The 15,959-nt window shown below is 43.3% G+C and overlaps 1 protein-coding gene across 2 annotated transcripts in view; it reads right to left on the reverse strand.

Moving 5' to 3' along the window:
* Positions 1 to 2,208: 2,208 nt before the first annotated feature.
* The window catches only part of PGM1 (phosphoglucomutase 1), a 277,935-nt gene continuing 264,184 nt past the window's right edge, over positions 2,209 to 15,959 (reverse strand). For both annotated transcript variants that reach the window (XM_085602392.1, XM_085602391.1), the window contains exons 10-11: positions 6,265 to 6,399; positions 2,209 to 3,273 (exon numbers count right to left, since the gene is read on the reverse strand). In XM_085602392.1, the coding sequence (XP_085458518.1) occupies positions 3,184 to 3,273; positions 6,265 to 6,399 (225 nt within the window). In that variant the 3' untranslated portion in view covers positions 2,209 to 3,183. The remainder of the gene's footprint in view (positions 3,274 to 6,264; positions 6,400 to 15,959) is intronic.

The raw sequence follows: 15,959 nt of genomic DNA on the forward strand, positions 1-15,959 counted from the left end.
TGAAAGATAATGATGAACTATTGTTGAAAATGTTATCCGCTAATCTTGCGATGTTAGATATCTCTATGCAGTTTTTCTCAAACTGAGTTATTTTATTAGTATCAGACATACAACATATGCTCCTACTGCTATTATTTTTCCAAGTTGTGTGCGGTGGGATAAAATTAAGAACTATGTACAGGTGAAAGAACAATTGAGAATTTATTCCCCTCAGTTACAAATTTCTATTTGCAAACCTCACACACCTGTTTCTTCTACAACACTTGGCTGCTGGTTAAAAGAGTTAATAGACCTAGCTGGGTTGGATGCAGAACTGTTTGAGGCCCATTCTGCAAGAGTCGAAATAGCCTCAAAAGCCTTTGGGCGGGGTTCCAGATTAGAGGACATTCTCAGCTGTGCTGACTGGTCCAGAGTTACTACTTTTAAGACCTTCTATATTAAGACAATGCAGCATTGTCAGTGGTGAATAAGCTTTAAACATGCAAAGTAGGCGTATTCATTGCAGATTCTCCTAAGTATTTGTTGAAGTTCTTTATCTTATTAAAGGCACAAGAGGAAATATTTCACCAGTTGAATTTAAAACCACCCTAACTGGGATCTCATGTCCAATTATTCTATTCCCTAGCTGCAATTTCAACAACCCAGTGGAATTCTAAACCCCTGAATGAAGCACTTTCAGAAGAGGAAGATCTGCCGGTCCAGAATGATAGCTCCGTTTTGCCTGAGGGGAAACACGAGAAGGATGAAGCCCTATAGACACTTTTGGAATTTTTTATTATTCCTCTTTTTATGCTTCATCAATGGACTATGATCAGATCCATTAAAAAAAGAGAACGCGGTGTGACGTGACTCCACGTATACAATATGGTGCTCTTTCTTTGTGTCCAAGAATAAAAGGGTTATATAGGGTGGAATTAGCAGACTTGAGAATTAGGATAAACTCTATAGGTGATGAGGAGTTGCAAAAAACAGGGAGTATTGCTGTTGACTTCGAAGGACCAGGTTAATGATGTCTCTCACAATCAGAAGAGTGTGCTGAATATTACTGATTCGAGGACACTATCAAGCTCTTAGAAAAAAACCAATGGCACCTGATAGACTGCAGAGGGTTAGGATGTTGTTTTATGGTATTTAAACAAAGGTGGTGCAGTGAAAGGATTCGGGCAAGGCAGATCTTGAGGGATTTGTAGAGGAGAATGCCAGCTTGTCAACCTTTGCAATTCTGACATGGCATGTGGGTAAAGGTTGAGTGGCCGGTGCAGAGAGATACAGGAGAGAGATACAGGAGAGAGATACAGGAGAGAGATACAGGAGAGAGATACAGGAGAGAGATACAGGAGAGAGATACAGGAGTGAGATACAGGAGTGAGAAACAGGAGTGAGTGTCTTTTGGATCAATCCAGGTTTCAGCAATAGCTGGGAAATGAAGGGGCAGAGTGAGAGGTCAGAGAAGTACAAACGTTTGTTGCAAGCTGGTTCTGCATTTCCAAAAAAAAAAAGTGATGTAGTTGGGTAGCTCTTTAAACTCGGTTTGATATTTAATCAGGGAAGGTAGATAAGATGGTTTCTGGAGGGTCTGGTGTGACGCCTGTAAGCAGAGAACTGGGATGGAATGGTAGGGGGAAAAGAGTATGACTACAGTGGTTCAAGGTTTTGGGGAGTTAAAGAAAAACACTAGGGGTGGGTAAAGTTAGATATAGCATCATTGATGCACTGAGAGTACACCTTAAGGGTGTGTGTCTGATCACTGCTCCTGGTTTGGGGTTACAGAAAAAGCAGCATAAGCATAGGCAGTAGCGTTTCTGTGCTATTTGTACTCAACAGGCTGGCACCATCTTGGGAACTCCTGAAGAGGCTCCATTGGATGCACACCTAATCCTACTGGCTAGAACCGCAGTCCCTAAACAGTAACACTCTAGATTTACCCTTTCTCCAGAAGTTTACAATATGTTTCTGCTGCAGTGTACTTCAGGAATACACATTGGAGCTATAGGTATATAATAATTTGTAACTATAGTTCCCAATCAAATTGGGAGTATATTGTTGGAATAATGTACCACTGACATGCACCCAATGTGATGCTGCAACTTACCCTAATTTTGTGACAAAAAAAGGAAATTGAAAAAATTGAGATACCAAGGGTGAAAATAAACCAACCTGCCCTTTTGCCACACACGTTTTGACAAAGCTAAAGAAATGCAAAGCAACTGAAGCAAAACACTGACTGAATTTTTAATGCTCATGTTTCATCAGAAGCAAATTAAAGTCTGCAAGTTTCCAGGTTTTCATATACAGAGCTTTCTTGCTAAAATTTATATTTTCAGCAGATTCACAGTATGTCCGTTAAATAAGACCTCCGTGTGTTCGTATATACACCAGTCCTCCTACCACAGGTTTACTAGCACCATGGAGAACCATAAGGCAGAGCTGCTTAGGAGGCCCAACACTGCCAGTACATCCTATATTGGACACGCTCATAGTGCCTAATGTACCATTGAGAATGTTGCAGGGAATCAAGGGTATACATGCACAATGCTGACAGACTGCACTCCGCTATCGCTGTTCAATGGTCTTAATCCTGAAACCTGCAAAATAACAATCAAAATGACAGAATAAGCGAAGATGCAAGAAGGCCTTTTACGGTACATGCAGGGTCAATATTCCTTTTGCGAGGCAGGTCATCGGTCTACAGGCTTTGACTGAAGAGAATGCATGAAGGTGCAAGTAAATAAGTTAACTACATACAAAAGGCAATAGTGTTGTATTTTACTATGACATGTACTTTAAATGTAAACTCTATAGCAGAGCTGAAGACAATAAAGAGAGTGTGCATACTGTGCTCTTCGATTATCTTTTTTGTAAAGGATTTGTAATATACTATCAAATCTAAACAGGTTACATCAAATGAGAGGACTTCTAACACAAACATTAACAGACATATGAAAACACATTGTACTACCCTTCACCAAACGCACACGCAAGTCGTTTGATGGAATAGGTCCTTTCATTAGTTGGTTATACAGAATATGGGCCTGGCTGCAGAATCCCTAAAGAACAGAGTGCAAACCAATGGAAGGGCTGGACTGTGAGGGGTTTTGGGAAGCCTTTATTCACAGATTTGTCAAAGTCCATTCTTCCAGACATACAGTGTACAACGTTGCATAATCAAGTATTGTTAACATTTTATGTGATGACAGTCGGTCCAGTGCGGCCAGTTCTTTCGTGAAGCTTGGAAATCTTCTGTGCAATAGTAATGAGAGGCGCCAACATCACCTGGAGAAACAACAATGAAATATTATTATAGCATTTATATAGCACTCGATATCACTGACCAGGCCCTGCAGCACATTTATTAACTAGTGGGCCACTCCATAAGTTCCTGAGTGGGACAATTGTGTATTTATCATGGGGCCTGCTTCAGTCATGTTCTGTCATATCTGAGGACTAGAGCATTGCCTAACAAAGTATTTGTTGCAGTGTCTTCACAGACACCAGCTCTAGTGGCACAACAGTCCTCAGGGTAGTCAACAGAGCACCTCCTTCCTCGTTAGCTCGATTTGTATAGCGCACAACTCACCCAGGAGGGTATCCTCATAGTGAAGCAGGAGCTGTAAGGGCTAAGCCAGTGTCTGGGCTATGTGAAGGGCCAGGTCTTCAGTCTCTTGCGGGATTCATGAACTGAGGAGGCGGCTGTGATGAGCAGCGGCAGGTCGCTCGATGCTCAAAATAGAACCTGGAACTAGAGCAACAAGCGAGTCCGCAGCACCAATGTTTATAAAGCTCAAGTAGACAGGGGTGTGGGTTCTCTGTCTGCTCTCTAAGAGCCAGGTAGGGTCAGTTCTCCCTTCCTGTATCCTTTCCAGGCTATCTTCCTGAAACAATGTATGCGCCACACACATACATGCACACAATCAGGCGCTGGGATGTTAGCGCTAGGACCTGGGTTGGCTATTTGCAGTGTAAGTTTAAATGAGTTGGCCAGTAGTACTATGACAGATAAAACGGCCTGGTCAAAACTATTGATAGACATAACACAATATGCTACCACCAGTGCTCAACATTTCAATCTGCAGACAGGGTAGGGGACAGGGGCGGAGGTCCATTATGGAAATAAATGAGGGCATACTTTTGAGCCCCTCCAGGTCCAGGACCTCACTCATGTCAACGGGCTGGATTAGGCCTCGTGTGTGTGCACACACTATATTAGCATGAGGCTAGGGCCAACATCAAAACCAGGAAATTAGATATTCACAGTTTGGTACTAGGGGCAGGGGAACAAGACTGTACACCTTGCAGGGGGGACATTTGCATCCCAACCTAAGTGTTGGGGGAGTTTTCTTTTGTATGTTTTGTAAGTCGGGTTATGTGGCAAATATTCGACAAGAACTGGCAGATTGCTGTCAGACAGAAAGGTCTACTCAATATGTAACTGTGGTGTTATTTAATTCCACATAAATTGAAAGCCTCCATAAAACAAGTTTTCAGAGGCAATCCGAAGTCAGGAGAAGTTGGGCAAAGCCGACTGCGACAGAACTTGTTATCATACACGGTGTACCAGCGAGACTAAAATGTTAGCAAGGTTTCAGGAATAAAATTAGATGCGGGTCTGTGTTTTTACCCCCCGTTGTCAGAAAACATGGCCAGATATATATATATTTACAAATTCATCTAATACAAAATGGTCTTCTTTCAGCCCAGTCTCTTCCAACTCTAAAACTCTTGTTTGCTGAGCCTGTGTCTTAGGATTCAATCTATGGTATGCATTTCTCACAGTGCCTCAAATTGAAACAAAATAAGTGATTGCTTCTGCTTTTTCTCTGGTGGGATGCGTTTTTCTCACAAGCAGACACGTTTTCCAAGATTCCCTTCTCCTGTACCCCCCCCCCCCCAGACAGACTGGCTTATGATGTACCACTGAGGATTGGCAGTAGTGGAAGGATCTTTTTCTTACAACTTCTACTCCTCACACATTCATTATTGTTCCCTACACTGTCGTGCAACATTGACATGTGAGGTGCAAGACTCATGACATTCTTTATTAGAGACCTGTGCCAAACTCCTTAATAATTCTTCCTCTAGAAGATGCATCAATAGGGCTTTTTCAGTCTCAATATGAGACAAAGTCATATGTTTTGTTACACTGGAAGGGTCATTAATCCATAGAAAACATTGATTTATGGAACACTTGTCGAGAGCTGTGGTGTGAAGTCAAGTGCCACCAGAAATTCAGATCTCACCTAACAATTCTCATTAACTAGGTTTGACATCCTTCCTTGAGTCATTCACCAGAAGAGCACCATCGTCAATAGAAGCTAGCCATATGACCACTTGTAGTCACAGCTTGCCAGGCATCAGAATTGGATTTTTCTTATTTTTTTTTTTAAATGGCTCAAACAATAAAGAGGCACTGTGCTTGAGGAAATCCTATGGGTGGTGGGGTGGGCTGACTAGGTGCAGGAAACATTCATAATATCATTCAACTGCATTGTTAAATTGATTTGTTAGAGGTCTTCCTGATGTCAGCAAATGGAACTGGGAATGAAAGCAAGGCCTTCACATCACATGAAAAAGGTTTAATATTCCATCCTAGTGCCAATTGTAAAAATTAAAAAAGCCCTTCGATACTTTCACGTACCACGCTCTAGAAGATATTTTCCTGATTTTTTTCATTACTTTGAACTAAGTGGAACATTTCACATTACAGGAGCCAGGTTGAGATCAGCAAAAATGGGTAGTGAAGAATGCAAAATAAGATCTTGTCCTGTGAGGAGGCAAGAAGTGGATGCAAGTGGATCAGGAGATACAGGACCTAGTCTGGGCATATATTCCAAGACAGGACACAAAGTAATAATCTTCTACACACGATAAATGCAGAAATCTGGAATAGGAGTTACTTTTATCACTCAGTATATTAATGCCCCTCGTTAAATAGCATACTTGCTGCTGCAAAGTACGGGTTGAGGAGGCAAATGGTGAGGTTGTATCTCCACTCTCCAAGGCATACTAGACTGGACACTATGCATGTGGTTTAGAGGTAAGAGTTGTAAAAGATATGACATGAAAACATTACATTTTAACTCACAAGAGTATGAAATCAAAGACACAAATGGAACTCTCCACCATGCCATAGTGTTCCAAACGATGTGCCATCTAATTTTAAAATGATTAAAATACATAATCTGTACACCTTTCCAGGAAGACTAATGAGGAATGGCAATTATTACTTACAGGGTAAATACAATCAAGACACGCGTTGGGAATTACCTGTGGATCCTCGTATATCTTCTGAGGATCTTTTTCATAGCTGTCAATGTACAGTCGAACAGTTGCTCCAGCACTGCCAGTACCACTGAGCCTGAAGATGATGCGGGAACCATCAGCGAAGAGTAGCCTAAGGCCCTGGAGTAAACGAAACAGGAAGTTACTACTGCTGGATACCTAGTTTAACAAATGATGGCATGGAGGGAAGCTACTGAGAGACTGTGGATTAAACAAAAAGGAGCACAGCACACAACACGAAATTCAGGCACTGTGACTTTAGATTTCTTAAATGTGAGAAGCTAATGGAACATTACTGCAATGTGTGGCATACAGTTTACAAGAAAAAAAAATAAGTTAAACGATAAAATAATATTACCCATTGCAACACATGGTGGTATCTTAACATTACTCCGGCTGAGCAGAAAAATGTAATTAAATTGTACCTATAGTTGGTGAACAAATGTGTACCTTCTATTTGTTAACTAGTTTAAAATGCTCAATTACAATGCTCTGTTCAAAAACGTCACTTTCCGCAAATCATCCATGAAAGTTTGTCTGATCCACAAAACTAAGAAATGTATTTTAAACAAAGTTTACCTACACCTTCCTAGCCCTCAACTGTCATCCAGCAATTAACATAGCTAGTCACCATCAGACACGTGGTTTTCATCTGGTGAATGCATGAAACGTACAAGTTCCCCAAAGAACTCCTAGGCCACCGCATTAGACTATGAAGCACAATTAAGTAGGGGGGAACTTTCACTTATCCAAGAAAACACTGTCCATCTTTCTTCTCACTACACTGGCCCCACAGAACACCCTATTCGGGCAGTGACAGCACCACCAAGGACCTTACAAGGTACAAAAATGACTAGGTTCTTCTTACTCTACATCAATCATTGTGTTATGGTCCTAGTGTAAATAACTTTGAGGCTCCAAGTCTCTGCTTTATAAACTCGCAAACAACTGTCTGACTCCATGAACTCTCCCGCTCTTCCCTTCACCACTACAGAGGAGGTAAGAATGCAGACAGCAGCTCTTCACAGTGCTACTGGTCAGCTACTTTCAATGCCAGGGCCCACTGCATGGCTTGATGGCCCATTTAGTTATAGCAAAGGCACTGCACCATTTGCATCAGTGAGGGCAGAACAGAGGACAGAGTTACACAGAGCAACTGGCAGAGGAGGATTCCACCCACATGAACGAGGTGTCGCCATACCATGGTAGATCAGAAGTTATTCTACAAAAGTGATTAAAATCAATTCAGAATGAGGACTGTAACCAAAGCATATCTGCCGTTATAGAGCAAACGCAATTAGAGAGAGAGCTCTTTGACACTACAGGAAAGCAACACTATGCTTTCTGCAAGTTCTCAGAGCAGCTGATCTAGCATACGAGTAACAAGTCTTATTCATGGTTGCCAATTCGATCTTGCCAAGAGCAAGAAGCAAATACAGAAGATCAAAATAAATTAAGGATATAACAAAGATATCCTTTCTAACGACGAGGATGTGACAAGAGTGGAAACTAGTTTTAAAAAAACAGATTTTACACCAGTTAAGAGGCTTGATCCATCTAAAACAGTGAGCGGCACATTAAGGGTGTGATGAGCAGATGCCCTAAGGATCCAGGCTTCCTCTGGTGTTAGCCAGTCGGATGAGCAGAAATGGTGTGCCTATCACAGAGGGCCAGACATGTTACATGTTTTAGCAAGGCCCGAATCTACAACTTTAGGCTGTCTGCCTTTAGATAAGAACCTTTTTCTAATTTTGAAAAGCAATGGCCTACAACAAAATGGAAGATGTGGCAAATTCAGCATCTAGCACCATTTAGTAGTACAAGACGTTACCTTGATCGTCATTGACAGAGTAGAAGTTTTTAGCTTAAATAAATGCCATAATTTAGACCAGACATTAACTTGAAAATGCTTAATCGAATGAAACGTAGAAAATGTGCCTTTTCCTATATGTTCGCAATTAACGTGTAGCACGATTTTCGCAGTAAGAACTCATTTCTATTGTATTTACACTTATAGGCCAATCAATCAGTCAGGGGGTTTAAAGAACGCTGCTCACCCGCGAGGGTCTCAAGGCGCGGGGGGGGGGGGAGGGGTTTCGCAGCTCCTGGTCAGTTGAAGAGCCAGGTCTTTAGGTCCTTCCTGAACGTGTGCAAGGTCAGGGAGCGTCTGATGTTCACAGAGAGCACGTTCCAGGACTTGGCCGCGATGTAGAGGGCTCTCCCGCCTGCTCTGGTTCTGCGGATGCAGGGGACCTCTGCCAGGGTGAGGTTGGCCGAGCAGAGGTTCCTCTTGGGTACCTGGAAGGATAGTCGTTCATTGAGTTAAGTGAGGCCAGAGTTGTTGAGGCATTTGTAGGCGTGGGTGAGGAGTTTGAAGGTGATCCTCTTCTCGACTGGGAGTCAGTGGAGGTCAGGGAGGTGTTGGGTCATGTGTTTGTGGCGCGGAGTACCGAGGAGGAGTCTGGCTGCGGTGTTCTGGATGGTCTGGAGTTTGTGTAGCAGGGTTCTGTTGATTCCGGCATAAAGGGGGTTGCCGTAGTCCAGTCTGCTGGTTACAAGTGCGTGGGTAACGGTCTTCCTGCAGTCAGGGGGGATCCATTTGAAGGTCTTACGGAGGATGCGCAGGCAGTTGAAAGTGGTGGAGGCGACGGCGTTTATCTGGCGTTTCATGGAGAGGGAGGAGTCGAGGATGATGCCGAGATTTCATGCATGGTCCTTAGGGGTGGGGGGATTTCTGAGGGCGGTGGGCCACCAGGTGTTGTCTCAGGCGGAGGTGCAAGGTCCGAGGATGAGGACCTCGGTCTTCTCTGAGTTGAGCTTCAGGCAGCTGTCCTTCATCCAGTCTGCCACATTCTTCCTTCCTGGAAACGGAGTCTGGTATCTTCGGGATGCTTCGTGAGCGAAAGGATGAGCTAGGTGTCGTCGGCGTAGGATATGATGCTGAGCCCGTGTTGTCGGATGATGGCTGCAAGGGGGGGCCATGTAGAGGTTGAAGAGTGTGGGGTTCAGTGAAGATCCTTGGGGTACTCCGCAGATGTTGGTGGGTTCGGAGGGGGAGGGGGGGTAGTCTGATCCTCTGGGTTCTCCCTGTATTCTGGCGTCGTGGAGTCTGGCTGCAAGTGTGTGGTGTGAGACGTGTTGCAGTGTGTCCCTGGTCAAGTAGCATGCGGATGACATCAGTGGCGGCGAGGAGGGTGGTCTCGGTCCTGTGGTTGCTGCGGCATCCAGACTGGGATGCGTCCAGGATGAAATTCTCTTCTATGAAGGCGGTCAGTTGGGTGTTTACTAGTCTCTCAGTGACTTTGGCCGGGAAGGGGAGGAGAAAGATGGGCCGGTAGATGTTCAGATCGGTAGGGTCGGCCGTGGGCTTCTTGAGGAGGGCTTTAACCTCCATCCTCTTCCAAACCTCTGGGAAAATGCCAGACTTGAAGGAGGAGTTGATGGTGCGGTGTAGCTCGGGTGCAATGGCGGCAGCTGCCCAGAATAGGTTGCCTCCATTTTCTACCTTTCAATTCATTTTCTTCTTTAATAAATAAACGCTTTTAGGAAAGCCATGCAATATTATTTGATAAATGATTCACACTTTACTTGTTTAAAAGTGTCATCTCTGTAGAATGTGCAGACTTTAAAAATGTATTCTTGACCGGACCTACATGGTCATCATATTTAGTTTTCTAGCTAATGCATATTCACAATGCTGAATAGTTTATTAAAACAATAAAGCTTATATGAAGAGGTGAATCTCATGACTTAATCATGTAGGTTACAACTAAAATGTTTCTGCCTTTAGAATAGTTCAGTTTTACACAGTGGGCTACTGAACAGCTAATAGTTTAGACTGCGGGGTTCTCATGGGAACTCAGAGTGAAACTAATGCAAGTTAAATCTTGTAGATGGCACCTTGCTGACTTTGTACGTTTACTGTGGGAATTAAGGAAGCAGCAGCGGACCATCGTGCGATCCTTCCTCATTGGATGACCTAACACCAACATGGATTGTTACATATGTTTTTGTGTTTTATAATATACGTGCTCCTAGCTAGAATTAGGGCAGTTAAGCCCAAACAGTGTAGTCCAGTCCAGGCCATTCTTCTGCGACCATCCCTTTTTCCCTTAGCACTTTTACCCTATGCGGTGTGAGCTACTGCTGACTGATTTCTGTTGCCGAGTACTCTATGGGTGTCTATTTCTTTAACTGTCATGGCTATTGATGTGACTATTTTCTTAATTTAACTTTGAAGAGTTGTACTGTGACTGTTTGCTGATGCTGATTTGAGAATATAGACTCGCTGAGCTATGGGAACTACTCTTCATGAGGAATTTGGCTTCAATCTGATTCTATTTCAAAGCTCCTTGACATCTTGCTCTTTTCAAACAAAGGACTCTTTTATGGGTTCTGGTAAGTTAGAATCCACTTAGGGTAGACAAGTGATTAAATTCCTTTATGGAGCATGCTGTAATTTTCTTGATTGACTCAAATAAGTACAGAAATATCAATAAAATTATGGTTAATCTGATTTACTAATTTGATTCAAGAGACCAAAATGATATACCATACTCTTATTGATAAATAAAGGTTTTTGAACTGATCCAAAACTCTCATCACTGACTGAGCTGATAATCTACAAATCTTTACTTACTTCGTACAAAAACTCTATTATGATTATAAAAGCCGAGTATTACGAGATGAAAATACCAGTTGCAGCTAACAAACAGAAAGAGACTTTCCGAATATTGAAAGAACTTAGCCAAAAATCTGAGCGGAAATCGGCAGCCGCACCTATTGACTGCAATGCATTCCAATCCTTCTTTCTCCAGAAGGTCAGGGATATCCTCTCTGAAATTGTTAACACTCCTATTAGTCAGAGCACCCTGTTTCAGTTCCAAGCACCTCCCCCCCTGTAAGCTACTTACCGCCTTTCCCAAATTAGACTCCGCCTCCTTAACATTGCTGATGAATCAGACCAAATCAGGTTCCCCTGCAGATCCCTGCCCCCCCTAGGATTGTTCGTATGGCCTTCCCTGGGCTGGAAAGTCAGATCCTCTCCCTATCAAACAACTCTTTGGAGTCTGGCTTCCTGCCATCCAACTTGAAGGAGGCCAGAGTCATCCCCCTGCTAAAGAAACGCGGCTAACCCCAAAAACTATAGACCCAGCTTCCCTGTTTGGCAAAGGTTGCGGAGCAACATGCCTTAAAGACACTTTCATCTTTTGCAGAGGAACACCAGCTGCTCCAGAGGCGTCAAGCAGGCTTTAGAGCCCATCAAAGTACTGAGCTGGTGATGCCGTCAGTACTTGACGAGCTCAGAACCATGGCTGACAATAAAAAACCGAGCGCACTGAGTTTATTAGATCCATCAGCGGCGTTCGATACGGTCAGCCATGTACAATTGCTGGCCAGACTTACTGATTTGGGCATCTGCGGGGTAGCGCACCATTGGCTAGAATCCTTCATGTCAGGGCGGTCCCAGAGGATTCAGCTGGGTGAGCAGGTATCCGACAGGGGCTTCCTTACTTGCGGCGTTAATCAGGGCTCTGCCCTGTCTCCACTCCTTTTTAACATGTATCTACAGCCGCTGGCGACGGCCCTTGCCAGCTTGGACTGTAGAGTCTTCAATTACGCGGATGATACTCAACTCATCCTTCGTATTGATAACTCTGCCCATGCACACGATCAGGCACAAAACATTCTTAGATTTATAGTGGGCTGGATGACAGTAAATTCACTGAAAATCAACCCGGACAAAACAGATGTCATTGTCATCCCCACCAAAGGCAATCCTTGGAGTAACCGTTTTTGGCCCCAGGAACTAGGTGCCACTCCTTTACCAGTGCTGGTGGTGAAAAGTCTGGGCATAAAAGTTGATTGAGATTTCCATGGCCAGCCAGGTCACCTAAGTGGTCGGCACATGTACAGGCCTTATGAGGCAGCAACGGAAACTTGCCCCCCTCCTCTCAACTACCTCGTTGCAGATGATTGTGTCAGCTACTACTGTCTCGAGGTTGGACTATGGCAATTCATTATACATTGGCCTCCCCCAGAAACGTATTAATTACAGGTGGTACTAAATGACGCGGCCAGATTGATTTCAGGCTCCCAAGAAGGTCCCACGCCACCCGCTGCTGTGTAAGTTGCACTGGCTACCCATCAGGCAGAGAGCGAATTTTAAGGGCCTCTGTATTGCTCACAAAGTAATTTACGGCCAGGCCCCGTCCTACATTAAAGAATGCCTCAATAACTATGTCTCAGGCCGTACATTGCGGTCCTCTGAGTCCTGCTGCCTGGCTCTTCCACGGTATAATACCGTATCTAAAGGGGGGTAGAGCTCTCTCCATCCTGATTCCACAATTGTGGAATCAATTACCTGAATGTCTACGTAAAGAATCCACACTTATCCAATTTAGGAAGCAGCTAAAAACATTTCTGTTCAGAGAAACCTTGGACACAGCTTAGTTCCCTGCTCCTCCACTGTTTTGGCCCTGCTAGCAGTTTTTGGCCATTCTCTTTAGAGTGCTAAGAGACATGCCGGTGATTATGTGCTATACAAATACCAGATAACATAACATAACTGAACTGAATGGTTAAATTGATGGTCTATTGAAATGTTATTTATTGACGCTCCATTCTATAACCAATGGAAAAGGTCCATTGCAGAGAAGATTTCAGTGCAGAGTTGGAGAACCCTATTCTAAGTTACGGGTTGAATTGCAAAGTTTAAGAAAATCTTTTTCACGCCACACTCAATAAATTGGTCACACTTTGTTTCAAACCTAGAAATATAGGATGCATCAGAAGAGCGGGCCCCTGTAAAAGTGCATGGCGTGGGAATTAATGTCCCCTCTGCCGCTCCCATCAAAGCCAGGCACACGGCTGGTTTCACTGGATTTAGTTACACTGGAAGTTGGAAACATACGTTCAATCCATCCAAGACCATGGACTTAAGGTACATATATATTTAGGAGTGATAGGCAATGGAGGGTAAAGTCTTACAGGTCACCAAAGTGCAGATGGCATTTGGGTTTTATCACACTGAATTAACTCAAAGTGCCCAGCACTGTGACAAGATCATTGGGAGTACAAAGGGGTCCAATGGGAGAACCTCAAGTAGAAAGTAAATAAAGACAACTCAGTTCAGTAAATATCTCCCAGCTATCACTGGTGCAACCTTATCTGAAGTACAGTGCCCCATTCTGAGGCCAGTTTGGAGGCGGTCATTAGACTTCGAGAACGGTGGATACCCAGAGCAACGAGTTCATTGGGGAAAAGGCTCAGTATAGGTACGCGGTGAAGGGAGCGAGGAGCAGAAAAAATAATGGGGAAAGCCAACTTTGATATTGAATAAAGAATAAAAGAAGCACATTTTGTAACAGAAGAAGCACACTTTTGCTGCAAAGGAGCACTCCTACAATTAGTTTAACAGTCAGAATTTTACCCTGGAAAGGACACCGAGGAAGAAAAGCCAATTAACTGCTATGGCCTTAGCAGAACCTTTTTTTTTTTTCCAAACTCATTATAGCTCAATCTTAGCATGAATCAAAGCCTTGGCTCTTGCTATGTCTTGGTTGTCCCTGAGGAGTCACAGCAGGTCACCCTGTAAGAAGTGGAACATGAGCTGCATAAATATGACAGACAAAGCTAAGAAACAACCTTTTCTAATGTATTGAAAGAAGGACTCCTGATCATCTCATTGTACATTTTACTTCTCTGCAGAGGATTTTGTTGCATGCTTACACCATTAAGCAGGAATTGGCTGGGCGCGTTCTTTGGGTGTTGGTGCCAAGTCAAACCACTGGCTCCGCTGCTCCTCCAAATTTTTTGGCTTGCCAACCTCGACTCAAGTGGCTAATCATACCCCTGCTCAAATATTTCCTTGCAAAGAAGTCTGTGGCGGAGAACAGAGTTCATCCCTATAGAGCAATAGCAGGTAATGAGTTTGTAAAAAAATAATAATAATAAGTTCAGTCAAATTACAACGTAAGATCTTCTAGGAGTTTCTGGACACTTCTGAAATGGAATTTGGAACCTTGGGACGCCAAAAGTGCTTTTTCTACATTGTGGAAATGTAAACGTCATAAAGTTACAGACTACTGAAAGTGTGGAGAGTCCACAGTATATATTCTGCAGTATAAATGCAATGTATGTTTTCTGTTAACAGTAACTACTACAAATTTGCCGCAGCGGCTATTAATGAAGTAACTGGTCTCGCACAACTTTGGAGTATTTCACGTGACAAAAGGTGCAACTATTGCTAAGGAAATAGACTTCAAAGTGACATTTTAAAAACAAGCATATGTCTATGAATAAGCTAACTTCTAAGCATGAGAAAGGACTGAAATTCAACTGTGAATAAAACCAGTGCTTTAGCCTGGTTATCTTTTCTTTGACAAGGACATAATACAGGAGCAGCAGTGTGTGTGGTATTATGGGTTCTGCATGGAAGGCACCACACAGTGGGCGGATTTATCACTCAGACAAAAGCTATGTGCACATAAATTAAAACATGAGTATTGTGGTAGGTGTGCCAGTAGTGAAGTTAGAACAGTCTTACTTGACTAGACCCATAAATACGCCTCTGGGCATCTGTAGCTACCTGGCATGTTTGTACACATGTAATCGTTAAACGACGGGGTGGGGCACACAGCAGCAGCTTCGCATTACCTTGGCTATCATAGTATGAATTATATTATTGTGCAACAATTTGTGTACTGGAATCACAGAGCTGGAAAAATTGTTCAAATTAATGCTACAAAACGCAGAGGGACCATTCTGCCAATAAGGCATTATTTCCATTCAGGGCAGACGAGAACAGATGTAAATTCCCTCATCTTGCTTAAGCCACAAGCATGTTTGTTCAAACAAGTGCATTTATGCACAAAGCGAGTACTCTGGTACTGTGATTTTTCTCATTACTCTATCAGCCTCTTCCTGATTTCTATTCTACTGACTGAATGAAGTTGTGTCAAGCTCTTTGGTGCCAAGAAATACACTTCAGGCGTAGCTTTAAACTATGGACCAGAGAGCCCCAAGTCTCTTACCCCTAAAACAGGAAGGAGCCCATAAAAGAAAGATTCTCTCAGCCTGCCACCTGTATTTATGGTCTCACCTTCAAGTAGATATACTTTAATAGGCACTTCACATAGATCTCTAGCAGTGTCCCTTTTTAGACAACTACTTCACCGCCTTAGAATTGTATGGCATGGATGGAGGGCTCCCTTCGCATCTTTGAGGCAGTGAAGATGGAAGTTCAGGCCTCTTTCGGGGTGAGGCCTGACTGTACCTGATGGAGGAGACTACGCAGAATTTTGGTGAATGGGTGGCTCTTGTGCGAGCGTACCTTCCGCATCTGAGGCTAGCAGGGCCCGTTTCTAGTTTGGGATGGTGAGAATGGCACTGGTTTTCCCCACTCACCAGAGCAGCAGGTGCCATTTCTTATCTTACTGTGGAATTATGGGATCGCAGAGTTATTCTAATGTGGAGAGCAGTCGGAAAGAAGAAACTAGATTTTTGATATAGTTAGGTTAACCACAGTTGACCCATTCATTCTCTTTGCATGAAGAGATGAGATAAGAATATTCTGAAGACAAAATTAAGCTGGCTCTATGATTGCATGCCTATCTCTGGTGCAATTCAGAAGCTTCTTCTATTAACTGATTGTCTACCTGTGACCGACTGGTCTAGAA

The sequence above is a fragment of the Triturus cristatus genome, chromosome 4_2, assembly GCF_964204655.1.
Source record: "Triturus cristatus chromosome 4_2, aTriCri1.1, whole genome shotgun sequence".
Lineage (NCBI taxonomy): Eukaryota > Metazoa > Chordata > Amphibia > Caudata > Salamandridae > Triturus > Triturus cristatus.